The 27,744-nt window shown below is 41.0% G+C and overlaps 1 protein-coding gene and 1 long non-coding RNA gene across 3 annotated transcripts in view; both read left to right on the top strand.

Moving 5' to 3' along the window:
• The window catches only part of LOC133543731 (uncharacterized), a 28,637-nt gene extending 23,420 nt beyond the window's left edge, over window positions 1–5,217 (top strand). The window contains exon 2 of the long non-coding RNA XR_009804505.1: window positions 3,698–5,217. This is a non-coding gene — a long non-coding RNA (uncharacterized LOC133543731). The remainder of the gene's footprint in view (window positions 1–3,697) is intronic.
• The window catches only part of LOC133543730 (protein-glutamine gamma-glutamyltransferase K-like), an 82,039-nt gene that overhangs the window by 41,779 nt on the left and 12,516 nt on the right, over window positions 1–27,744 (top strand). For both annotated transcript variants that reach the window (XM_061888480.1, XM_061888481.1), the window contains exons 5-9: window positions 5,388–5,639; window positions 9,151–9,269; window positions 9,345–9,452; window positions 24,481–24,658; window positions 24,713–24,851. In XM_061888480.1, coding sequence (XP_061744464.1) covers window positions 5,388–5,639; window positions 9,151–9,269; window positions 9,345–9,452; window positions 24,481–24,658; window positions 24,713–24,851 — 796 coding nt within the window. The remainder of the gene's footprint in view (window positions 1–5,387; window positions 5,640–9,150; window positions 9,270–9,344; window positions 9,453–24,480; window positions 24,659–24,712; window positions 24,852–27,744) is intronic.

The following is a 27,744-nucleotide window of genomic DNA, read 5'->3' as shown; positions in this document are numbered from 1 at the left end:
GGAGCAGGTGGGTAAAGTGTCTTGCCCAAGGACACAACGTCAGTGACTAGGATGGCGGAAGTGGGAATCGAACCTGCAACCCCCTAGTTGCTGGCACGGCCACTCTACCAACCGAGCTATACCGCACTGTCAATTTTTTGGGGAGAAAATGAAAGGAATTTAAGTGCGCCTTATAGTCCGTGAAATACAGTAATGTTAGAGATTCAAATTTAGATTAAAGCAGTCCCAAAAATATGACTAATTGATCGCAATTCCGGCAATAATTTGACACCCCAAACCTCTAACATGGCGCAGTGTAACAGTATGCAAGCCGGCTCTCGAGCGATCTGCGGCCCGTTCTTGCTTTTCATTTAGAATCTGGAGTATGCAATTTTATGCAAAAAAGGCAAAGTTGTTAACCGGGATTATCGTGCCAGACATCTCGCGCAGCACCAGCGGTGGAGTCGGCCGGCAAATGATTGGCCGTGCACAGATTGCTTTTCAGAGTGCAGCTGCAGCTGAGATCAAACGATGGCAGGGTGCGTGTGCGCGCGACGGAGAGGGACTTTTTGGTCACTCTAACATCTCAGCGAGGACTTTTTTGCTTGGTTATCACCAGTCATGACCCATTTTATTATTATTATTTTTTGCCTAGTCTAAAAAGTCATCATTAGCTACAGTCGCACATTCTGTAATGAATCCAAGGTGGTAATTTGCGGTGGTGTATGGAGTAAAAAGCAGAAAGCCGTACAAACTGCCACCTTGGAAAATAAATAGATATATAGCGCGTTAATAATACAAGAGCTCCACTGCCAATCAAAAGCGAGTCTTATTATCTTTGCACGGGGGGGGATTTTGGAGACCGGCTTGCGCGCAAGTGTGTGATGGCGGCCTGTCAAAAGTCTTTTTCTGCAGCACTTTTATGTGCGGACATCATAACAGCTCCTCACAAACGCTGATACATACTGTGTGCGCTTGACTGCATTAATGAGGCCACCGCGCTGGCAGGGGGCCGCATTTCATGGGGACTGTTTGAGAAAGTCTGCTGGTGTATCGCCCTGAGCGCTGCGTCCTGAGTCCTGCTGCTGTTCACGTTGATAACCCATGACTGCTGCGCCAGGTCCACTACGAAGCACATTGGGAAGTTGTTAGATTCAAACACTGATAACATCTATTAGACAGTCAAGAAGTAAGGAATCATGCAGAGATAGAGTTCAATATAGCTCATGAGGAGAACGCATGGCGCTGAACACTTAGTCACAGTCTCGCCCCACGCTCTGAGGTTCATCTCCCGCGTCCCTCTTTTCATTCAGAGTTCCATAGTCAACATCACAGAGGCCGCCTCTAAAAGGAGTGGTCACATATATTATGCAAAGCAGGTCCAGGACGCACAGAGCCTTGTGATTTCGCCTTGTCCCAAGCTTTGTCTGCGTGTTGTCATCTTATCTTCGTTGAGGTCCTTGAAGTTTCTGCTTCGTCTGCGTGCTGTCATCTTATCTCCTTTGAGGTCCTTGACGTCCTTGGCTGTTAGCGGGCTAAAACAAAGATAACATCTGTGGCTGAGGCCACCCCTCATACCAGAAGTTTAGTCCTTGCATAGATTAGAAAAGTCTAACTTGAGCACAATAGCTAAAAACTAAAGCAACAGACTTTAAAGGGGAACATTATCACCAGACCTATGTAAGCGTCAATATATACCTTGATGTTGCAGAAAAAAGACCATATAGAGTTTTAACCGATTTCCGAATTCTAAATGGGTGAATTTTGGCAAATTAAACACCTTTCTATTATTTGCTTTCGGAGTGATGACGTCAAAACGTGACATCACCTAGGTAGTCAACGCCATTTTCTCAAACACATTACACGAAGCAAGTGAAATCAGCTCTGTTATTTTCAATTTTTCGACTGTTTTCCGGTACCTTGGAGACATCATGCTTCGTCGGTGTGTTGTCGGAGGGTGTAACAACACGATCAGGGACGGATTCAAGTTTATTTACGTAGAATGTGCATCGATTAACACGGCATGCTAATCGATGCTAACATGCTATTTAGGCTTGCTGTATGTACATATTGAATCGTTATGCCTCATTTGTAGCTATATTTGCATCCAGCCTTTCCCTCCACCCACATTTAATGCCAAACAAACACTTACCAATCAACGGATTTAAGTTGCTCCAGGGTCAAGAAATACGAAAGTCCCTCGTTTGGTCCGCACATTTTACCGGCGATGCTACTACAGACATGGCACAGAGATGAATGGATACCCTGTGACACTCAAAGCAGATTCATTTCCAACGATAAAGTCAACAAAATCACAAAGGTGAGTTTTGTTGATGTTATTGACTTATGTGCTAATCAGACATTATTGGTCGCGGCATGACTGCCAGCTAATTGATGTTAACATGCTATCTAGGCTACTAGCTGTATGTACATTTGTGGCTATATTTGCATCCAGCGTTTCTCTAACACCCAAATTTAATGCCAAACAAACACTTACCAATCGACGGATTTAATTTGCTCCAGTGTCAATGCGAAAGTCCCGATCGTTTGGTCTGCACATTTTACCGGCGATGCTAAGGCAGACATGGCCGAATAGCATCAATAGCTATTCGCTCAATAGCTTCAGTTTCTTCTTCAATTTTGTTTTCGCTATCTGCCTCCATACTCCAACCACCCATTTCAATACATGCGTAATCTGTTGAATCGCTTAAACCGCTGAAATCCGAGTCTGAATCCGAGCTAATGCCGCTATATCTTGCTGTGGTATCCACCATGTTGTTTGTATTGGCATCACTGGATGACGTCAAAAGAAAATGGACGGTGGCTTCGCAGATAGCGAAAATCAGGAACTTTAAAGCCTTTTTTCGGGATATTCCGGTATGGGTAAAATTTAAAAAAAAATCCTTAAATAAAATAAGCCACTGGGAACTGTTTTTTATTGGTTTTAACCCTTCTGAAATTGTGATAATGTTCCCCTTTAATCATACTAAAGTTAGTGTGATAATATATATACATAATGATTCTAACAGAAGTATTAGGACAACACAACAGTAGTACAGGGTGGAGGTGAACCATCTGGTTGACTGGTGCAGAACCGATAATCTGGTCCTGAACGTCGAAAAGACCGAGGAGATCATCGTCTACTTCAGGAGGCACCAGTCCAGCTACGCTCCACTCGTCATCAACGGCACAGCAGTGGAGATCATAAGCAGCGCCAAGTTCCTGGGGGTGCAGTTAACGGACAATATGACCTGATCCCTACACACCGCTGCTGTTCATGTTGATGACCCATGACTGCTGCGCCAGGTCCGCTACGAACCACATTGTCAAGTATCCGGATGACACAACAGGAGTGGGCCTCATCCGGGACAACAACGACAGGGACTACAGGGAGGAGGTGAAACATCTGGTTGACTGGTGCAGAACCAACAACCTGGTCCTGAACGTCGACAAGACCAGGGAGATCATCGTCCACTTCAGGAGGCACCAGTCCAGCCAGGCTCCACTCTTCATCAACAGCACAGCAGTGGAGATCGTAAGCAGCACCAAGTTCCTGGAGGTGGAGATAACTGAATATATGACCTGGTCCCTACACACTCTTGTAAAAAGAGCTCAGCAGCACATGCACTTTATTCGTTGGATGAAAAGATCACGTTCTCACTACATTCTACAGAGGCACTACAGAGAGCCTACTGACCAACTGCATCTCTGCCTGCAGTGCCTCAGACTGGAAGTCTCCGCAGAGAGTGGTGAGGACGGCGGAAAAGATCATCATCTCTGTGCTGCTGATCCGCCTCTGCTTGGGATGGTTTCCTGTTGGCTCCACTATGGACGAGACTCTCGCTACTGAGTTGGATCCACTTTGGACTGGACTCTCACGGTTGTGTTGGATCAATCAATCAATCAATCAATCAATGTTTATTTATATAGCCCTAAATCACAAATGTCTCAAAGGACTGTACAAACCACTACGACTATGACATCCTTGGAAGAACCCACAAAAGGGCAAGGAAAACTCACACCCAGTGGGCAAGGAAAATTCACACCCAGTGGGACGCCAGTGACAATGATGACTATGAGAACGTTGGAGAGGACCTCAAATGTGGGGAACCCCCCCCCCCCTATAGGGGACCGAAAGCAATGGATGTCGAGCGGGTCTAACATGATACTGTGAAAGTTCAATCCATAGTGGCTCCAGCATAGCCGCGAGAGTTCAGTTCAAAGCGGATCCAAGACAGCAGCGAGAGTCCCGTCCACAGGAAACCATCCCAAGCCGAGTCGGATCAGCATCGTAGAGATGTCCCCAACCGATACACAGGCGAGCGGTCCATCCTGGGTCCCGACTCTGGACAGCCAGTACTTCATCCATGGTCATCGGACCGGACCCCCTCCACAAGGGAGGGGGGGACAGAGGAGAAAAACAAAAGAAGCGGCGGATCAACTGGTCTAAAAAGGAGGTCTATTTAAAGGCAAGAGTATACAAATGAGTTTTAAGGTGAGACTTAAATGCTTCTACTGAGGTAGCATCTCGAACTGTTACCGGGAGGGCATTCCAGAGTACTGGAGCCACTATGGATTGAACTTTCACAGTATCATGTTAGACCCGCTCGACATCCATTGCTTTTGGTCCACTGGAGGGGGGGGGGGGGTTCTCTCCAAGGTTTGTCATTGTCCTCATTGTCACCGACGTCCCACTGGGTGTGAGTTTTCCTTGCCCTTATGTGGGCCCTTCCGAGGATGTTGTTGTGGTTTGTGCAGCCCTTTGAGACACTAGTGATTTAGGTCTATATAAGTAATCATTGATTGATTGATCAGGACTCCTCTTCCTCCTATCCGGGAGATCGCAAAAAGCCGCTGCCTGACCAGGGCTCGGAAAATCTGCTGAGACCCCTCCCACCCCCACCAAGGACTGTTTTCACTGCTGGGACTCTAGAAAGAGGTTCCGCAGCCTCCGTAGCAGAACCTCCAGGTTCTGTAACAGCTTTTTCCCTCAGGTCATGAGACTCTTGAACGCATCACGAATTAACTGGCTGGAATATAAAGACAGTATAACATACATCCATAAACGTGGATGGATATGCAAAAGTGCAATATATTTATCTGTACAGTAATCTATTTATATCTGCACCTATTGCTCTTTGATCCTGTGCTACCATGAGCTAATGCAACAAAATTTCGTTCTTATCTGTACTGTAACATTCAAATTTGAATGACAATAAAAAGGAAGTCAAAGTGTAAGTGTATCAATGCATCATGCTTATTTGCTGCCAGGGCGGCACATTCCTGTCCAAACATAGCCGGCGAGGTCGGAATGCAGGTGTGGCTTAAGGTGAATAAAGACTTTTGCTGAGGCGTAGCGAGACTTGTTGACGCCATGTGTGTGTGTGTCTCCCTTTCGCCTCCCTCAGGCCCTCTGCCAACAGTGTCGAAGGGAACTCACGTCATCGTCCCTCTGGTGGAAGTGCCGCAGAATAACCGCTGGCAGGCCGTGGTGGTGGAGCGGGACGGCGCCAGGATGAAGCTGTCGGTCGATTCCCCGACCGCCGCTGTCGTCGGCCGCTATCGCCTGCAGGTGGAGACGGAATACCCGGGCGGCCAGTCCATCTCGGAGCATGAGCCCGCTAATGACGTCCATGTGCTGTTCAACCCCTGGTGTGAAGGTACAACCCACCCCCCAAAACAATCCCAACTGACCATCACTGTCCAGTTGTCTTGCTTTCTCGCAAGTTCCCGTTTGCGCTTTCTCCCGGGGCACAAAACTGTCGGCCCCCTAGTGGCCGAGTCTGACACATGCTAATTTTCTTAATTGGCCTTTTTGTCCTCTTGGGGAACAATTCGCTGCAAATATGACAAAAAAAAAATTAGTGTTACTGCAACAAATGTGGCTGTGCCTGCCTTTTGGCGTAAAATGGGTATTACACAAAAAAGTAATTGGTTCTAGCTTTGACAAAAGTCCCTATTTTAGTACAAAACTGCACAGTTTGAAGACTGCTTTATAATGTATGTATATGTATTTATATATATATATATATATATATATATATAAATATACATATATATATATATATATATATATATAAATATGTATATATATATATATATATATATATATATATGTAATGTGTATGTGTATATACATGTATATGTGTATCTATATGTGCATATATGTATATATATATACATACAAATATAACTACATATGCGTGTACATATACATGTATATATCCATCCATTTTCTACTGCTTGTCCCGTTCGGGATCGCTGGAGCCTATCTCAGCTGCATTCGGGCGGAAGGCGGGGTACACCCTGGACAAGTCCTATATATGTGTGTGTGTGTGTGTGTATATATATACACATATGTATACATATATATATATATATATGTATATACATATATATATATATATACATATATATATATATATATATATATGTGTATATATATATATGTATATATATATACATATATATATATATGTATATATATATATAAATATTTATATATATATATGTATATATGTGTGTGTATATATAGCTATAGATATACATGTGTGTGTGTATATATATACATATGTATATATGTATGTATATATATATATATATGTATGTGTATATATGTATGTATATATATATATATATATATATATATATATATATATATATATGTATGTATGTATGTATGTATATATATATATATATATATAAATGTGTGTGTGTGTATATATACACAGTACAGGCCAAAAGTTTGGACACACCTTGTCATTCAATGCGTTTTCTCTATTTTCATGACTATTTACATTGTAGATTGTCAGTGAAGGCACCAAAACTATGAACACGTGGAGTTACGCACTCAACAAAAAAAAGTGAAATAAATGAAAATAAGTTTTGAGTTCAAGTTTTTTCAAAATAGCCACCTTTTGCTCTGATTACTTCTTTTGCACACTTTTGGCATTCTCTCAATGAGCTTCAAGAGGTAGTCACCTGAAATGGTTTTCACATCAGGGGTGTCATAGTTTTGATGCCTTTAGTGACAATCTACAATGGAAATGGAAATATCTATATGTGTGTGTGTGTATATATATAAATATATATATATATATATATATATATATATATATATATATAACAATGGTGTAATGGCTCAGGCAGCCAGTGCATCTCTGTGCATGAGCCCACTAATGACGCCCATGTGCTTTTCGACCCCTGGTGTGAAGGTAAAAAAAAAAAACAATCCCAACTGACCATCACTGTCCAGTTGTCTTGCTTTCTAGCAAGTTCTTGTTTGCGCTTTCTCCCGGGGCACATAGCTGTCAGCCCCTAGTGGCCGAGTCTGGCACATGCTAATTTTCTTAATTGGCTTTTTTGTCCTCTTGAGGAACAAATCGCTACAAAAATGAAACAAAATAAACTAATTATCATTATTGAAGCGAATGTGGATGTGCCTGCCCTTTGGCGTAAAAGGAGTATTATACTAAAAAAAGCTGTTATAACACAAATGTATACATAATTCTACGTTTCAATGGACTTAAAAACCGCATTTAACATACAGTGAAACCTCGATTAATGAACTCAATTGGTTCTTGAACATGGTTCGCCAACCGACAAGTTTGTACAGTGAAGCATATTCCCTATTTTATTAAAAAAACCTGCACACTTTGAAAACTGCATTATGATGTATGTATATACATACATATATGTGTATGTATACACTCCTGCTTCGATTGAAAGTCCAGTTTAGAAAACTGTTTATTTTAGATATGTCATCCTCCATGTTAAAAGTGCAAACGAGAGGAACAAATAAACGATCGTTGCTTACTTTTGCTGCTTGTTGTCACTTCTTCTGCAGCCGAGTAGTAGCAAGAAGGATCACTAGCGCCCTCTACCACCAGGAGGCGGGAGTCATTTAATGACTCCTTTTTGACACACGCAGCTACGGTATATTAACAAAACACAGCTGCTTACTGTTCTTTTTAGCATATTCAATAGCTTGGACCTTAAATCCTACTGAATAGATCTTAATCTTCTTCCCTTAATGCGATTTCAAATTGTTGAAATCAGCCTCGTTCATTTTGAAAATGATGACAGGTGAAGTGTCACTCGTGACGTGACAAGTTTGAGCCGGCGGAAATTCTAGACATGCGCTATTAAAAATATTTGCGAAACAGTTCAAAGAAGAGGTCGTAAAACAGTTCAAAGAACAAGTCGTAAAACATGTCAAAGAACAGGTCGCCTGGAGGGGAGTCTGGTCCTTCTTCCTCTTCGCTATGTGGTTCTCGGGTCAAGAAAAAAATCTTTCTCGGGCGGTATAGCTCGGTTGGTAGAACGGCTGTGCCAGCAACTTCAGGGTTGCAGGTTCGATCCCTGCTTCCACTATCCTAGTCACTGCCCTTTGGGCAAGACACTTTACCCACCTGCTCCCACTGCCACCCACACTGGTTTAAAAATGTAACTTAGGTATTGGGTTTCACTATGTAAAGCGCTTTGAGTCACTTGAGAAAAGCGCTATATAAATATAATTCACTTCACACTTCACTTCTGTGGGTTACAATACACCAAAGAAGCAGAACGCCTTCATGTTGCTTCCCATCCTACACAGTGGAGTTATACAAGCCTTCTTCTTGGTAGGATCAAAGACAGCTTTTGTCTTCTCGCCGGGAACTCATGGCAACAAAGTTTTGTGATAACTTAGATGCAATTATCCTGACACCCACCTAGGTAGCCTTACGTTGAACGTGACTGTCACTGGATACTCACTTGTCTGTCCCGAGTATCCAATCAGAAGTTGTGATTGACGAAAGCAGAAAGTGGCACGGGAGCTGTACCCGGCCAGTGGAGAAATCAGCGGCACTCCCTTTTTTTAACCAACGAAGAAGCAGAGCAAAACGTTTGTTGAGGAGGTTCATGTAGCCTACTGATGTGTATTCTAGGCAGGCGCGTACTATATACCCGGCGGCAATTCAAGGAAATACGGTACAAACTGAGAAGGAACACAACAGCTGCAGGTTTTAAAAATGCATGAACCGTTAAAACAGCGCTAATTAATACCGACTCACACATCGCTAAATATTACAAGCTGTGATTTGTTTTTCATCATGTATTGAAATGACACATTTACTTTAATCATCCTGCGGCTGCCCATATATGACAGTTTTGTCCCTGGCGTCGCACCAGACGATGCAGTGTTCATGGACGCCGACGAGGAGAGGCAGGAGTACGTCCTCAACGACGTCGGACGCATCTACTACGGCACGCAGGACCAGATTGCCGCCCGCACGTGGAACTACGGGCAGGTGGGCGCCTCAGTCCGCTGAAGGTTTAAATCGGTGAAAACTCAAGACATTGACTTTTTTTTGTTTTGCTTTCAGTTCGACGAAGGGATGTTGGCCGCATCCCTTTTTGTTTTGGAAAAGAGTGGGACTCCTCCAGCTGGGTGGGGAGACCCTGTTAACGTGGTGCGAGTCGTGTCTGCTATGGTGAGACTTCACAAGTTTTGTGTTTTTACTTGTTAAAGGGGAACATTATCACAATTTCAAAAGGGTTAAAAACAATAAAAATCAGTTCCCAGTGGCTTGTTGTATTTTTTGAAGTTTTTTTCAAAATGTTACCGGTCCCGGAATATCCCTAAATAAAGCTTTTGCTATCTTCGAAACCACTATCCATTTCCCTGTGACGTCATACAGGGCTGCCAATACAAACAACATGGCGGTTACCACAGCAAGATATAGCGACATTAGCTTGGATTCAGACTCGGATTTCAGCGGCTTAAGCGATTCAACAGATTACGCATGTTTTGAAACAGATGGTCGGAGTATGGAGGCAGATAGCGAAAATGAAATTGAAGAAGAAACTGAAGCTATTGAGCGAATAGCTATTGACGCTATTCGGCCATAGCGTGGGTGTACCTAATGAAGTGGCCCATAGCATGGCTGCCTTATTAGCATCGCCGGTAAAATGTGCGGACCAAACGATCAGGACTTTCGCATCTTGTGACAATGGAGCAACTTAAATCCGTCGATTGGTAAGTGTTTGTTTCGCATTAAATGTGGGTATCTAGTTTCAAATGTACATACAGCTAGCGTAAATAGCATGTTAGTATTGATTAGCGTAGCATGTTAGCATCGATTAGCTGGCAGTCATGCCGTGACCAAATATGTCTGATTAGCACATAAGTCAACAACATCAACAAAACTCACCTTTGTGATTTCGTTGACTTAATCGTTGCAAATGCATCTGCAGGTTATCCATACATCTCTGTGCCATGTCTGTCTTAGCATCGCCGGTAAAATGTGGAGACACTCTGGCACATTCAATGGGGGTCTGGCGGCAGATTTCTTGCCAGTGGTGCAACTTGAATCCCTCCCTGTTAGTGTTGTTACACCCTCCGACAACACACCGACGAGGCATGATGTCTCCAAGGTTCCAAAAAATAGTCGAAAAAACGGAAAATAACAGAGCTGAGACCCGGTGTTTGTAATGTGAAAATGAAAATGGCGGGTGTGTTAGCTCGGTGTTAGTTCTGACGTCATCGCTAAAAGACCGATAAACAGAAAGGCGTTTAATTTGCCATAATTCACCCATTTAGAGTTCGGAAATCGGTTAAAAAAATACATGGTCTTTTTTCTGCAACATCAAGGTATATATTGATGCTTGCATAGGTTTGGTGATGATGTTCCCCTTTAAGAGTGTCTTTGTTCGTTCAAACACGACGGCATTACATTGTATTTGCAGGCCTTTCTGGCCCCTGACGGTCAGCATGGCCATTTTCTGCTGGCCTAACATAAATTATGATCATAAATTGATAAAATGTCATTTTATCTACTTTTCATACATATAGGTAGGTAAGTACACAAAAAAAAAAAATCCTATTTTTATGGTTGACCTTCGTCTTGTGTTAGGGTCGGCACCGACCCGTTTTAGTTTTTAAATGCATAAAATAACCATATAAATTGAATTTTTTTGCATCAAGGCTTTTTGACTTTGTCAGAACCTCTATTTAAACAAAACAAAACATTTCTTTGGTTTTTCACGAAATTATAAAATGCTCCGGTTGAAATTATGACCTTGTTGTTGTTAGGGTCGGTTTCAACCCAGTTATAAAAATAATATTATCAAGCAATAATTCGAACCAAAACTGAACACACTGACAGCCAGCTCCTCTCCCAATCATGTGAGCTTTAGGGGGTTCTCATTTTACCTTGTTATCCAGTACAAAAACAAACAAAGACTGGCATGTCCAGAAATGTGAGGTCAATTCAGTCTCAAAATTATTAAAATGAAAAAATAAATAAAACAAATAAGAGATAAGATATATGTTCTAATACCCCTCAGTAATAGTCAGGTAGCACAACAACCTTTTATTTATTCATAAGATTCTTTTAAAGGTAAATTTACCATTTTTTTTATTGAAATCTAGGGGTATACTGGCAAAAAAAAAGGCCCATTGGCCCACACCAAAAATATTAAAACTAGGGGTGGGCAAATTAATGCGTTAATTACGAGTTAACTCATCAATCTATTAACGCTGACAATTATTTTATCGCACATTTGCATATGTTGTTTACATGCTTTTATTTTGTTAACGCCTTTTCTTAACAAGATGGCGTCGCCCGGCGTCGAGGGGCTCTTGGTAAAGATGGAACATTTGGCAAAAATACCGGACAATTCTGCAAATTTCATGGCTGGCTTACAGCGTGGTCACTCCGGGATCACTTACGACCGCCAGACAATTCTGAATGTAGATAGATCGGGCCGTTTTGGACTGAATGACGCGTGCTTGCTAGACCGGCTAGCTAGCATGGGAATACTTTGCCGTCTACATCCAGCTGCCTGTGAAGCAGCGAAGTATATGTGTTGTCTGTCTATTTATGAATAATGCAGACGAGGAGTGTTGGCTGAGTTCTTAACGTTTGCTTTCAGAGCGTGCATATCACAACATACAAGATGCCGTCATGGCGACACACAACCTATACCGGGCTACCGCGCATGCCCGTCACTCCTGTTGCATGCTGGGTAGGGTAGTTCTTTTATTCCCTGGCTCATAACATCACAATATAGTACCATGTATATGCGTTCAGTTTATCAAAGCACCAAGCAAACAATCGGAAAATTCCCATCATATCAATTCCTAGATATGGTCATAATTATTTTAAGTGCACTACGCAGAATAAACACAACACTATTAATATTGCTACTACGGATAATTTGATCAAAAATTCCCTAAAACAGCCCACTACCTATAATATAGGTTTTTTAAACATAAGATCCCCGATAAAAAAAAGGTTTCTGCTGTTACCTCAGAAATTGCCTGTTCAGATGTTATGATTGTGGCTCAGAGATTTGTATGTAGATTATATTTATTTTCCATAACAAACAGGATAACTTAAATACCCTGGCAGTGGCAATAAGCTTAAATGTTTGTATTTACATTTTTTGAGTTGATTTTCATAAAATATGCTATTTAACTGCTACTGTTTAACAAGGACTGATTTAAATTGTGTTTGCACAACAAATGTTTTGGCGCTTTTGTTCATGTGGGAGAATATTCCAATAAAGGTGCACTACACACTACTTTTGAATTCATTATTGGGCTTTGCGTATACAATGCAGTTAATCGCGATTAATCAGAGAAATAGTGCGATTAACTTCGATTAAAATTTTTAATCGTTGCCCAGCCCTAATTAAAACCAATATTTTCATGGATAAGGAAGCCTAACAAGGTAACCAAGAGATGACAAACCAATTGGATGATAGATAATCGTTTTTAGTGTATTTTACAGCTGATTTAAGACGTGGGTCAAAACCGACCCGTTAACATCAGAGATGGTAACAGAAAGCTAACACAAGAGGAAGGTTAGTTTACTCTAAATTTCTACTGTAATTTTTCCTTTTTTTTTTAACAGGTTATAAAACTGTAGAATTGAAGACATTATCTGTAAATAAACAAACCGCCTGTTATTTTAAGTAATATGCCAGTAATGACAAACTATGTATATTTCAATTTTTTTTACAGAAAAATACCATATTAATAATACATATAATTTTCTGTTGTCTCAAATTACTTTAAAATTAATGTAAAATTACAGTAATTAACTTTCATTTAATATGTAGCTTGTTATATAAAAGTATATGTCCATACTAACAATCTAACAGTTTTATATGTAATTTTAAGGAAAATCTTATTTTTTTAATATTCATGTGTATTTTTATATTCAAGTTGAAAAATATTTGTAGTCTGTTATATAAAGGTTTATGATATTTTTCCGTGGAACTGCCAGCATTGTCACTTCATTAAAGTTGGTTGATCGTAATAAATTGGAAAAACTCCGTACAAAAAAGGTATTTTTCTGCAGAACTGTTTGCATCGTCACTTTATTAAAGGTGGTTGATCTTAATAATTTAGTAAAAATCTGTAAAATGACGATACAGTGTTTTACTTTAATTTTATGGTTTTCGTTTGGCAGCCGTAGCTCCCAGTAGATTACCGTTTTTTTACAGAATTTTTTTTTTACAGTGTAGGTCTTTATTGTCATTGCACAAGTACAACGGAACTTTGTTTTCAGCACAAACCTGTTCAAGATTAGACAAACAAACAGTGTATAGGGTGACAGAACAAGAACGCTGATGGGTCGCCATAAGGCACCCCGTAAAAGATGGGAAAAAGGTAAACACTGGGGAAGGATGAGTTAAAAAAAAATACAATCCTAAGGGGGCCCAGTCTGGAGTGGGAAAAAACCTCCATAGCAAAGCACATATACATGCCTCCCACACTGGTTTAAAAATGTAACTTAGGTATTGGGTTTCACTATGTAAAGTGCTTTGAGTCACTTGAGAAAAGCGCTATATAAATATAATTCATTTCACACTTCACTTCTGTTGGTTACAATACATCAAGAAACAAAACGCCTTCATGTTGCTTCCCATCCTACACAGTGGAGTTTACAAGCCTTCTTGGTAGGATCAAAGACAGCTTTTGTCTTCTCGCCGGCAACTCAAAGTTTTGTGATAACTTAGATGCAATTATCATGACACCCATCTAAGTAGCCTTACGTTGAACGTGACTGTCATTGGATAATCACTTGTCTCTCCCGAGTATCCAATCAGAAGTTGTGATTTACGAAAGCAGAAAGTGGCACGGGAGCTGTACCCGGCCAGCGGAGAAATCAGTGGCACTCCCTTTTTTTAACCAACTAAGAAGCAGAGCAAAACGTTTGTTGAAGAGGTTCATGTAGCCTACTGATATGTATTTATAAATGGTTTATTTATATTGGCTAGTAAGGTAAAGTTTTTGTACCTTGCTTCTGCAGCCTTCATCAGAGGTGTCACATGACTTTAGGTACACAACTTTACCTTACTAGCCTATATAAATCATCCATCTATCCATCTATTTTCTACAGTTTGTCCTAAAAGAGTAAAATCAGAATCAGAACCAGAATAGTTTTTATTGCCTTTGTTTGAGAACGGGTTCACAAACTAGGAATTTTTTTTGGTGGGATTGTGCAACATAGAAGACATATAAGACAGAATAGGTAATACGATGAGCTGTAAGTGAGCTATCAGATCTTGTTCTTGTTCATGTGTCTGATGTCCGAGGGGAAAAACTGTTCTAGAGGAAAAAACTGTTCAGGTGGCTGGAGGTGTGGGTCTGGATGGACCATAGTCTCCTGCCTGAGGGCAGAGGGGAGAATAGTTTGTGTCCAGGGTGAGAAGAGTCAGCTGTGATCCGACCCACACGCCTCCTGGTCCTGGAGGAGAACAGGTCCTGGAGGGATGGGAGCTTGTAGCCAATCACCTTCTCCGCAGCAAAAGGTTGATTAGGTGGCAGAAATATGTTTGCAAGGGCATTTTCAAGAAGGATATCTCGCCCTGGAAAAGGTGGGGAAGAGACCCTACCCCAATTGGAGGAGTTCAAGTACCTCGGAGTCTAGTTCACGAGTGAGGGAAGAGTGGATCGTGAGATGGACAGGCGGATCGGTGCGGCGTCTTCAGTAATACGGACGCTGTATCGATCCGTTGTGGTGAAAAAGGAGCTGAGCCGGAAAGCAAAGCTCTCAATTTACCGGTCGATCTACGTTCCCATCCTCACCTATGGTCATGAGCTTTGGGTTATGACGGAAAGGACAAGATCACGGGTACAAGCGGCTGAAATGAGTTTCCTCCGCCGGGTGTTGGGGCTCTCCCTTAGAGACAGGGTGAGGGGAGGAGCTTAAAGTAAAGCCGCTGCTCCTCCACATCGAGAGGAGCCAGATGAGGTGGTTCCGGGTATCTGGTCAGGATGCCACCCGAACCCCTCCCTAGGGAGGTGTTTAGGGCACCTCCAACCGTTAGGAGGCCACGGGGAAGACCCAGGACACGTTGGGAAGACTATGTCACCCGGCTGGCCTGGGAACACCTCGGGATCCCACAGGAAGAGCTGGAAGAAGTGACTGGGGAGAGGGAAGTCTGGGCTTCCCTGCTTAGGCTGCTGCCCCGGCGACCCGACTTCAGATAAGCGGAATAAGATGGATGGATATTTAAAGAGAAACTAGAGCTAGTGAGATGACGTCGGCCAACCCCGGAAACGAGTTGAGCTGTCCTGGCGGTGAAATGGTTTGGCTGCCAAGTCTTCCACTCGAATCAACCTACTACTAGCGGTACCATTGACTTACACGACGTTGAATGGGTTCCACACATTGTGAGTTGAAATATATTGTTTCACATTCAATATGTTTATTTTAGTTTTGACAGTACCACGTCCGATGCGGCTTTATTGATTTTTAAATACGCCCAAAAATTGCCCGTTTTGTACACTAGTGACAGATTGAGGTGTTTCAATGTCCAGTAGTGCGTCAATGTGTTTCTGTAGTATTTTTCAAGCCCTGGTCATGCGGAGACATAAATGATTGTATTTTGAGAGGTTTTTATTGAAGTCGGACTAAGTAAGATATCACTGAAGGCCGAGGTTTGAAATGTCAATGTTGTGTTCATAAAACATGCGGGCGAGGTTTAGCCTCTTGGCCGATGGAACATTGATGGCTAAATCCCGAGGAGCTGATTTGCTTGATGTTTTTCCCAACTAATTTTGCTCAAATTATACAGACGTGCGTCAAGTCGCGCACCCAATTTTGTGCTGATTTGACAAAACACGCAAAAGATACAACACTGTTTTGTGGAGACGTGTGAAGAATAACAAGTCAGTCCATCTTTGGGGGTTCAATATTCCCAAAAGTATTAGTGGTCTGTATTTGTCTGAATAATAAGAGCACACCCCACCGCTGGGTTGAATGTTTTGACACTTCTTCACCCTTTTCTGTGCAGCGGTTTAGAATAGAATAGAATAGAATACAATAGAATATTCTAAACTGCTGCGCAGAAAAGGGTTTAGGAGGAGAAGAAGCATTAGCTTTCACCAGGGACGTCCAAAGTGCAGCTCGGGGGCTGTTTTCATGTCTATTCCATTTTTATTTTCATGTCATTCACTCGGTGTTAAAGGGGACCTATAAGGATTTTCCCCTAATTTCAATAATTATGCAAGCAAGTAATCATCCGTGATTAATCGTGATCAATCCATTTGATTAAAAAAGATAATAATTTGACAGTCCTTATATATGTCCATGTATACTACAGTATATATATATATATATATATATATATATATATATATATATATATATGTGTGTATGTATATATATATATATATATATATGTATATATGTATACGTGTATGTATATGTGTGTGTGTATATGTGTGTATAAATGTATGTGTGTGTGCGCGCGTAAAATTGTGTAAATGTGTAAGTGTATATTTGTGTGCATGTATGTAAATGTGTATGTGTGTATATATGGTGTGTGTGTATATGTATATATATATATATTTACATATATGTATATGTGTGTAAGTGTGTAAATATGTAAATGTGTGTGTGTATAAGTGTGTATATATATGTGCGTATATATATATATATATATATATATATATATATATATATATATATGCAATGTGTGTGTGTATATGTGTATATATACACATTAGTGTGTGTAAATGTGCATAAATGAGTGTGTGTGTGTGAGCGTGTTGTGCGTGTGTAAAAATGTGTATATTTATGCAAGTGTGTGTTTGCATGCGTGTGTGTGCGCATGTGTGTACACGTGTAGGGGTATATTTGTGTGAGAGTGTGTGTGTGTGTGTGTATATACGTTATGTGTATGTATATACATTTATATATGTATATACATTTATATATGTATATATGTGTGTGGATATGTAAATGTGTGTGTGTGTATATGTGTGTGTGTATATATGTGTGAATATATAAATATATATATATACATATGTACAAATATACATATATACATATATGTATATAAAGTATATAAGTGTGTGTATATATATGTACATATGTGTATATATATATATGTATGTATGTATATGTACGTACATATATATATGTATATATATATATATATATATATGTATGTATATATATATATGTGTATGTATGTATGTATGTATATAGATATGTATGTATATGTACATATATATATGTATATGTATGTATGTATATATATGTATGTATATATATATGTATGTATATATATATATATATATATATATATATAAGATTAAAATAAAATAAAAAAATCGGTCTTAGCCTGGGCCCTGAAGAGGGGGTGCAGACTGAGGCCAAGGGTAAAAAACAACAACTCATAGCCATAGTATACATCCCTCTTACATGTGTGTAAGAGGGAAACATCAAACATCAAAGAACACAGAGGACATTAAAGACATTAAAGCAGCAGATACAACCAGACACTTCTACATACAGCTATGAATAAAAAGTAAAAGAAACATATCCACTGTGGTGGCCTCTGCGGTGTTCCACGCCATCGTCCGCTGGGGTGGAGGGAGGATGGCCAGAGACAGGAGCAGACCCAACAAAGCAACCAGGACAGCCGACTCCACTCCTGGCCAGTGTACTGTCCGCATGGATGAGCGATGATACGTCCAAGGAAACTGAGGTGTCCGACACCTGCTCACCCAGCCAAGACACCGCGAAGCCTCTCCGTCCCAGCGCTCAGTGCCAGCTCCGCAGCCCTGTCCCCTCATCCACATCTCCTCCAGTCCCTCCAAACAGACTCCGGTGTAGCAGAGACCCAGCAGCTGGTCTCCATGGCCAAAAGGCTCCCGGGAGGCAGATCCAGAAGTCCACAAAAAAAAGCACCACAGAGGTCACGAAAGTGACACCCCTTGTCACACAGTCCCAAAGGGTCCCGGACCAAAAGGCAAAAAAATATAATAACACATGAAAACAAGAGGGAAACGCAAAACACACACACATATATATATATATATATATATATATATATATATATATATATATAGATAATAAAGCTAACCCACTAACCATTATTCCATGTCGAAATACTTGTGGTTAGAGTGTCCGCCCTGAGATCTTTAGGTCGCGAGTTCAAACCCCGGCCCAGTCATACCAAAGACTACAAAAATGGCACCCGTTACCTCCCTGCTTGGCACCTGGCATCAAGGGCAGGAATTGGGGGTTAAATCACCAAAAATGATTGCCGTCCGTGGCCACCACTGCTGCTCACTGCTCACCTCACCTCCCAGGGGTGATCAAAGGTGATGGGTCAAATGCAGAGAATAATTTGTGACAATCATGGGTACTTTTCCTTTAACTTTAAATGTAAGTGCATGTTTCAAAGGACATCTTTATTTACGTTTTCTAAATTGACAATACCTAAATTACCGGTTTGTAAATGATGTACAGTTGAGAACAGACTTACTACTAGCCCTAGAGTGAAAATTTCATTTTTTATTAAATATCTCCCGGGTTTTAAATATAGCAATGCATTTTTAACACAGTTTTTCCAAGCATCCTACTTTCATTCTGGATTTGGATTAGCACACAGGAAGAGCGTTATTTCAGGAAATCCCGAAATGACCATAGTCAGAGTTACTACCGCCCTTGGTGCTATTGGGAAATGGTGTGTCCTTATTACTGGATAGCAGCCTGAAATCTTCTGTTATAGTCTTCCACAAGTCTCACACACACCTGAGCAATCCAGGACCATTTGTCTTTGGCAATCCTCTGAAGCTCCCTGGTCTTCAGTCTGGGTTTTGTGCAGGCCATTCAGTCACATTCACAATGGCCTTCTGGAGGTAGTTCTTCAGGAGTGACAGATGTTTTGGGTCGACAAAGCTGTGACCTAAGCCCGATTTTGCTGCTCAATCCTTGAAGTTTTCCTCCCAGATCTTCAATTAACCTTTTTTCTTCAGGATTCCTTTGACCTTGACAAATTTCTAAGTTCCACATAGATCCACAGCATAATACTCCCACCACCACGTTTCATGTTCTTTGCCTGGTATGTTCCTCCCTTCTTTCTCCAAACATAAGCAGCGTCTCCATGGCCAAAGAGCTCTAGTTCTCTTTTATCTCACCAAAGGACACGCTTCCAGTACACAAAGTCTTTCCCTCGGTTCTCCTTCAGTCTGGCTCGAAGCTGTCTTTATCGCAGAAGTGGACTCCTTCTTGTTCTGCGGTCCATTCCTGTGCAGAGCTCTAGTGATTGTTTTCTTTGAGACTACAATTCCAGACTTGGCCAAGTCATTCGCTCGTGTCTTGGCAGCTGGTTCTGGAGTCTTTGGACACATCTCTCACTAGCTTTCTTTTTCCAGGGTCTTTGAACCATTTCCTTCGCTTCCTCTGCCAGGCTTGTTTTGCGCCATGTTGTTGTCTTTGAGGTCCTTGATGATGCTTCTCACTCCAGTTATTGACGCTTGCAAATGATTCTTTTTCTTAAGTTTCAACTGATTTCTTTCGTTTTTGGCACGATATTTTCCAAGTCCTGAAGACTATAAAGTAAGCTGAATATTCTGCCCGGCTCTACAAGTCCCTTTCACACGGTCAATGTACACTAATGACTTTAAATAGGTTTGATTAACCACTGCTCTCACACTGCTGGGAGTTTTTAAGTTGGGAAATTGTGTTAGATGTAAATATAAACGGAATACAATGATTTGCAAATCCTTTTCAACCCACATTCAGTTGAATATGCTACAAAGACAAGATATTTCCAGTTCAAACTCATAAACTTTAATTTTTTTTGCAAATAATAATTAACTTAGAAATTCATGGCTGCAACACGTGCCAAAGTAGTTGGGAAAGGGCATGTTCACCACTGTATTACATCACCTTTTCTTTTAACAACACTCAATAAATGTTTGGGAACTGAGGAAACTAATTGTTGAAGCTTTGAAAGTGGAATTCTTTCCCATTCTTGTTTTATGTAGAGCTTCAGTCGTTCAATAGTCCGGGGTTTCCGCTGTCGTTTTTAACGCTTCATAATGCGCCACACATTATCGATGGCAGACAGGTCTGGACTGCAGGCAGTTCCTGAGCCCATGTGGTGATATCCTTTAGAGAATGATGTCGGTTTTTGATACAGTGCCGTCTGAAGGTCATTCAATGTTGGTTTCCGGCCAGGCCGCTTACATGGAGGGATTTCTCCAGATTCTCTGAACCTTTTTGAGGATATTATGGACCGTAGATGTTGAAATCCCTAAATTTCTTGCAATTGCACTTTGAGAAACGTTCTTTAACTGTTTGACTATTTGCTCACGCAGTTGTGGACAAAGGGGTGTACCTCGCCCCATCCTTTCTTGTGAAAGACTTAGCATTTTTTGGGAAGCTGTTTTTATACCTAATCACGGCACCCCCCTGTTACCAATTAGCCTGTACACCTGTGGGATTTTTCAAATAAGTGTTTGATGAGCATTCCTCAACTTTATCAGTATCTATTGCCACCTTTTCTCAACTTATTTGTCACATGTTGCTGGCATCAAATTCTAAAGTTAATGATTATTTGCAAAAAAGAATGTTTATCAGTTTCAACATCAAATAGGTTTTCTTTGTAGCATATTCAACTGAATATGGGTTGAAAAGGATTTGCAAATCATTGTATTCCGTTTATATTTAAATCCAACACAATTTCGCAACTCATATGGAAATGGGGTTTGTAATTTGGACTACATTATCATTAATGTAGTCCATCAAAATTTTTTTATGAATTTTTGATGAATTTTCATCAAAAATTTTGATGAAAATTCATCAAAAATTTGATTTGGGCCAAAGTGGCGCAAATCGAATTTTGCTGACTGTTCACAGTGCAAGTACAATGTGATCTTTATCAGACTCTATGTGAAAACAAAGGAAGTTGAAAAAAATTCCACAAATGAACAAGGAAGTCGCTACTACTACAAAATAAAAGAAAAGTCGACACCATGGATATGGTCGCCAAACCTTAAAAATTTGTGTTTTTTTCACGTGAAAATAAATGAGCATGAATGTACATCACAAAACCAGAAAACATGATCACAATTAAAGATACAAGTATTTTTTTATTTACCTTCCCTAAATATGTAAAATTATTCATCTTATTTCATGTCATTTTATGCTACTTACAATGCTGTTTTTAGTTTGATTTTGTATCCAATCAGAATTCAGCTAGCTTATGTTGCCTTGCTGGAACAAATCTGCCCAGTGCGTTCAGAATCAACAACGCAGGCGCCTGTGCGCTGTAAACGAACGGACTCATACAGTTGATGGAGAAATGCGATAGCCAATCAGAACACGAGTTGTTTTCAGTAAGGCCTTCTAGCTGGCCTTACGCTGTGATTGGAGTCCCAAGTGAGTATCCAATCACAAGTTGCAAAAACAGGAAGTGGCGCTTTCCATCATTTTCAGCAGACTGCATAGCAAAAAGAGTAACCCTACACTAGGGGTCACCAACGCGGTGCCCGCGGGCACCAGGTAGCCCGTAAGGACCAGATGAGTCACCCGCTGGCCTGTTCTAAAAATAGCTCAAATAGCTACCTCTATTTTTTACATTTTATTTATTTACTAGCAAGCTGGTCTCGCTTTGCTCGACATTTTTAATTCTAAGAGAGACAAAACTCAAATAGAATTTGAAAATCCAAGAAAATATTTTAAGGACTTGGTCTTCACTTGTTAAAATAAATTAATTAATTTTTTTACTTTGCTTCTTATAGCTTTCAGAGAGACAATTTTAGACAAAAAATACAACCTTAAAAATTATTTTAGGATTTTTAAACACATATGCCTTTTCAATTCCTTCCTCTTCTTTCCTGAAAATGTAAATCAATGTTTAAGTATTTTTTTTTATTATTATTGTAAGGAATCTAAATACATTTTAATTTAATTCTTCATTTTAGCTTGTTTTTTCAAAGAAGAATATTTGTGAAATATTTCTTCCAATTTATTATGATTAAAATTCCCCCCAAAAAGTCTGGCAAATCTAGAAAATCTGTAGAATCAAATTTAAATCTTATTTCAAAGTCTTTTCAATTTATTTTAAAATTTTTGTTCTGGAAAATCTAGAAGGAATAATGATTTGTCTTTGTTAGAAATGTAGCTTGGTCCAATTTGTTATATATTCTAACAAAGTGCAGATTGGATTTGAACCTATTTAAAACATGTCATTAAAATTCTAAAATTAATCTTAATCAGGAAAAATGACTAATGATGTTCCATAAATTATTTTTTTATTTTTTTCAAAAAGATTCGAATTAGCTAGTTCTTCTATTAATTTTTTTCCGTTGAATTATGAATTTTAGAGTCGAAATTGAAGATAAACTATGTTTCAAAATTTTATTTTAATTTTTTTCGTGTTTTCTCCTCTTTTAAACCGTTCAATTAAGTGGTTTTTTCATCATTTATTCTCTACAAAAAACCTTCCGTAAAAGGAAAAAAAATGTATGACGAAATGACAGACAGAAATTCCCCTTATATATATATATATATATATATATATATATATATATTTTTTTTTTTTTAATTGTATTTATTTATTAAAGGTAAATTGAGCAAATTGGCTATTTCTGGCACTGTATTTAAGTGTGTATCAAACTGGTAACCCTTCCCATTAATCAGTTCCCAAAAAGTAGCTCTTGGTTTCAAAAAGGTTGGTCACCCCTGCCCTACACCTTCCTCTCATGCGAGATTCAGCCAAGAATAGGGTGATATGAATCCCCTCCCTACCGTATAGTAAGTGTTAATAATAGTGAATTGAAGTGAATTATATTTATATAGCGCTTTTTCTCTAGTGACTCAAAGCGCCTTACATAGTGAAACCCAATATCTAAGTTACATTCAAACCAGTGTGGGTGGCACTGGAAGCAGGTGGGTAAAGTGTCTTGCCCAAGGACACAACAGCAGTGACTAGGTTGGCAGAAGCGGGAATCGAACCTGCAACCCTCAAGTTGCTGGCACGGCCACTCTACCAACCGAGCTAAACCGCCCCAATTATTATTACTGTTATTAGTATTGTTGTTGCTTTCAGTATTTTTATATATTTTCTCAATTGCTCTATAAATCGAAAGACTGGGATTAGGTTGTACAAACCCCAAAACCAGTGAAGTCGGCATGTTGTGTAAATGGTAAATAAAAACAGAATACAATGATTTGCTTATCATTTTCAACCTTTATTCAATTGAATAGACTGCAAAGATAAGATTTAATGTTCCAACTGAAAAACTTTGTTATTTTTTGAAAATTTTAGCTCATTTGGAATTTAATGCCTGCAACATGTTTAAAAAAGCTGGTACAAGTGGCAAAAAAGATGGAGAAAGCTGAGAAATGCTCATCAAACAGTTATTTGGAACATCCCGCAGGTGAACAGGGTAATTGGGAACAGGTGGGTGCCATGATTGGGTACAAAAGCAGCTTCCACGAAATGCTCAGTCACTCACAAACAAGGATGGGGCGAGGGTCACCTTTTTGTCAACAAATGTTAAGAAAAACGTTTGTCAACCAGCTATTGCAAGAAATTGAGGGATTTCACCATATAAGGTTTGTAATATCATCAAATGGTTCAGAGAATCTGGAGAAATCACTGCATGTAACATTGAATGCCCGTTACCTTTGGTCCTCCAGGCGGTACTGCAACAAAAAGCGACATCAGTGTGTAAAGGATATCACCACATGTGCTTGGGAACACTGTCAGTAACTACAGTTGGTCGCTACATCTGTAAGTGCGAGTTAAAACTCTACTATGCAAAGCGAAAGCCATTTATCAACAACACCCAGAAACGCCGCCGACTTCGCTGGGCCCCGAGCTCATCTAAGATGGACCAATACAAAGTGGAAAAGTGTTCTGTGGTCTGACGAGTCCACATTTCAAATTGTTTTTGTAAACTGTGGACGTCGTGTCCTCCAGACCAAAGAGGAAAATAATCATCCGGATTGTTCTAGGCGCAAAGTTCAAAAGCCAGCATCTGTGATGGTATGCGGATGTATTAATGCCCAAGGCATGGGTAATTTACACATCTGTGAAGGCACCATTAATGCTGAAAGGTACATACAGGTTTTGTTGCCATCCAAGCAAAGTTATCACGGACGCCCCTGCTTATTTCAGCAAGACAATGCCAAGCCACGTGTTACAACAGCGTAGTTTCATAGCCATGTCGTTAAACTTGCTACCATCTTGCAGATCAACTCTCGTGACGACCAGGGCGTCGTGGAGGGAAACTGGTCAGGGAACTACGACGCAGGAACAACTCCCACGGTCTGGAGCGGGAGTATGGAAATACTGAGCCAATACCACAAAAGCGGCGGCACCCCCGTGAAGTACGGCCAGTGTTGGGTCTTCGCCGGACTCGTCACCACGGGTGAGGCCTTTCCCCCGTAAATTCATGCCCGGCAGTCACATTTCCAATCCGCAGTTTTGAGGTGTTTGGGAATCCCCAGTCGGACCGTGACCAACTACAGCTCAGCCCACGACACCGACGTCTCCTTGACGACGGACGTGTACCTGGATGAGAACCTGGAGCCCATCGCTCATCTAAATGCGGACTCCGTCTGGTGTGTGCACTCATCACCCCTGTCACGCTGTGTCTAGTAATACACCTTTTTACTCACCATTGACACACCGCTTTATTTATGTGGAAACAGATGTTTCTTATCACAGTTGATAGCGCCGTAGTAAAAAAAAAAAAATGTTATTAAAGTAAAAACGCCATCTCAAATAGGCTTCACCACTGGAAACGATGAAATTCATTCATCATGAAATGTTTGAAGTGACTTTCGTCGCCAAAGGTGACTAAAATCGAGGCTCAATTTTGTGCAGGAGTTATCTAAAAGGCTGGCATTATTTGACAAATCCCTTCTCCAAGTAAAATGGTTCTCCCGCAGAAAAAAAAATACCAGAAATACACTATCATGCCAAAAGTATTTGGCCACTGTGACGGACTCCCAGCCGTCCTCGTGTGGGTTGCGGTGACACTAAACACACGACGCGTCATTGGTTCGCACAACCTTTCTTCGGGCCAGTCGGGCGCGCCCATTTCTAGTGCGCCGGTCCTGCTTCCTGGTCGCGCTGCACCTTTCGGTGCTCCGGGGACTCATCTTGCCGTGCTTCTGTTGTCGTGCTCGTGGTCGGGTTGCCGTGGTTTCCTCCTCTCTATCTCTCGATTGTGCCGTCTTCGCCTCTCTTAAAGTCTAGGAGCAGATGCGCAGATTGTGAGCAGGTGTGTGTCCTACGCACCTGACTCCGATTTCCGTCCTGCCTCTCCACAAGCGTCACGCCTCTCCTCGCCGCCTCCTGGCCTCCATTCTGGTCCTGAACGCTTCTGTCCGCCCGCTGTCGGCCCCTCGGCTGCGGCTCTCCACAGCCACCCATACAAATGATGAGAATCGGGTGCTCTAATCCAGTGGTCTCCAACTACCGGGCCGTAGCCCGATTGGTACAAGGCCGCAGACATTTTTTTTATTCATTATTATTTTTATTTTTATTAAATCAACATAAAACACACAATATACACTTACAATTAGTGCACCAACATCAAAAACCTCCCCTTTTCAGGACCCAAAAAAAATTATAATAATTAAAATTAAAAAAGGATCCCCCCACCCCCCCTGGCCGCGGGACAAATTGTTAAACGTTGACCGGTCCGCGGATACAAAAATGTTGGGGACCACTGCTCTAATCACTTGGCCCGGTGTATAAAATCAAGCACTTTGGCATGGACTGTCGGGGTGGTCGCATGGTGATGCGGGTTTTGTGTTCTCCCAGGATGCAAAGGACGAAACAGATAGTAACTTGATTTAATAACAAAATAACAATACTGGTACAAAAAAAACGAAAACAAACCACCTGGATGAGGTGCCGAGCGCACCGGAAGCTAAGGCTAACACTTAGCACAGAACGTGATGCAAAAACAAAGAAGCCAGACCGACCCAACGGCACAGGCAGGCTTAAATAATAATGTCAGTGATGACAAACAGGTGTGCGTAGGAGCACAAGCGGCAGGTGAAAGTAATAAGTTGCTATGGTAACAAACTCAGAGGTGCATAAACAGGAACTAAACGGAGTCCAAGACTAACAGAAAAATACAAGTGACCCGAAAAATCCAAACAGAATTTGATCCGCACAGCGGATCATAACATGGACACTGTTTATACAAACATTTGTTAAAAGAACGGACCGCTTTCAGTGATTTCCAGCATGGAACTGTCACAGGATGCCACCTGTGCAAAAAAATCCAGTCGTGAAATTCCCTCGCTGCTAAATATTCCAAAGTCAACGTTATTATAAGAAGAGTGAAAATTTTGGGAACAACAGCAACCCAGCCAGCAAGTGGTAGGCCACCTAAACCATACTTGCCAACCCTCCCGGATTTTCCGGGAGACTCCCGAAATTCAGCGCCTCTCCCGAAAACCTCCCTGGACAAATTTTCTCCCGAAATTCAGGCGGAGCTGGAGGCCACGCCCCCTCCAGCTCCATGCGGGCCCGTGTGACGTGTCGACAGCCTGTTTTCACGTCCGCTCTCCCACAATATAAACAGAGTGCCTACCCAATGACGTTATAACTGTAGAATGATCGAGGGCGAGTTCTTGGTTTTTTATGTGGGTTAATTGTTAGGCAGTCTCATTAACGTCCTCCCAGCGCGGAGACAACAAACAACAACAGCAGTCCCGTTTTCGTCTACCGTAAAACAGTTTGTCTGCCGTAAACAGCAATGTTGTGACACTCTTAAACAGGACAATACTGCCATCTACTGTGCATGCATATGTGACAATAACATCTACGGCTTTTAGAGCAGTGGTTCTCTACCTTTTTTCCAGAGATGTACCCCCTGTGAACATTTTTTAATTCAAGTACCCCCTAATCAGAGCAAAGCATTGTTGGTTGAAAAAAAAAAGATAAAGAAGTAAAATACATCACTATGTCATCAGTTTCTGATTTATTAAATTGTATAACAGTGCAAAATATTGCTCATTTGTAGTGGTCTTTCTTGAACTATTTAGAAAAAAAGATATAAAAATAACTAAAAACTAAACAAGTAATTCAATTATAAATAAAAATTTCTACACACACTGCGATGAGGTGGCGACTTGTCCAGGGCGTACACCGCCTTCCGCCCGATTGTAGCTGAGATAGGCACCAGCGCCCCCCGCGACCAAAAAGGGAATAAGCGGAAGCAAATGGATGGAAGGATAGCTGTAAATATACTCCTCCCCTCTTAACCACGCCCACAACAACGCCATGCCCCCAACCATGCCCCCACCCCCCACCTCCTGAAATTGGAGGTCTCAAGGTTGGCAAGTATGACCTAAACTGACAGAACGCATAGTGCAAAGAGGTCGGCGACTTTCTGCACAGTCATTTGCTACAGAAAATTAAACGTCATGTGACCTTCCATTCAACCCACATACAGTACGCAGAGATCTTCATGGAATGGGTTTCCATGGCCGG

The sequence above is a fragment of the Nerophis ophidion genome, linkage group LG26, assembly GCF_033978795.1.
Source record: "Nerophis ophidion isolate RoL-2023_Sa linkage group LG26, RoL_Noph_v1.0, whole genome shotgun sequence".
NCBI lineage: Eukaryota > Metazoa > Chordata > Actinopteri > Syngnathiformes > Syngnathidae > Nerophis > Nerophis ophidion.
The sequence above is the reverse complement of the archived record's forward strand: the minus strand, read 5'-3'. Positions and strand labels throughout refer to the sequence as shown.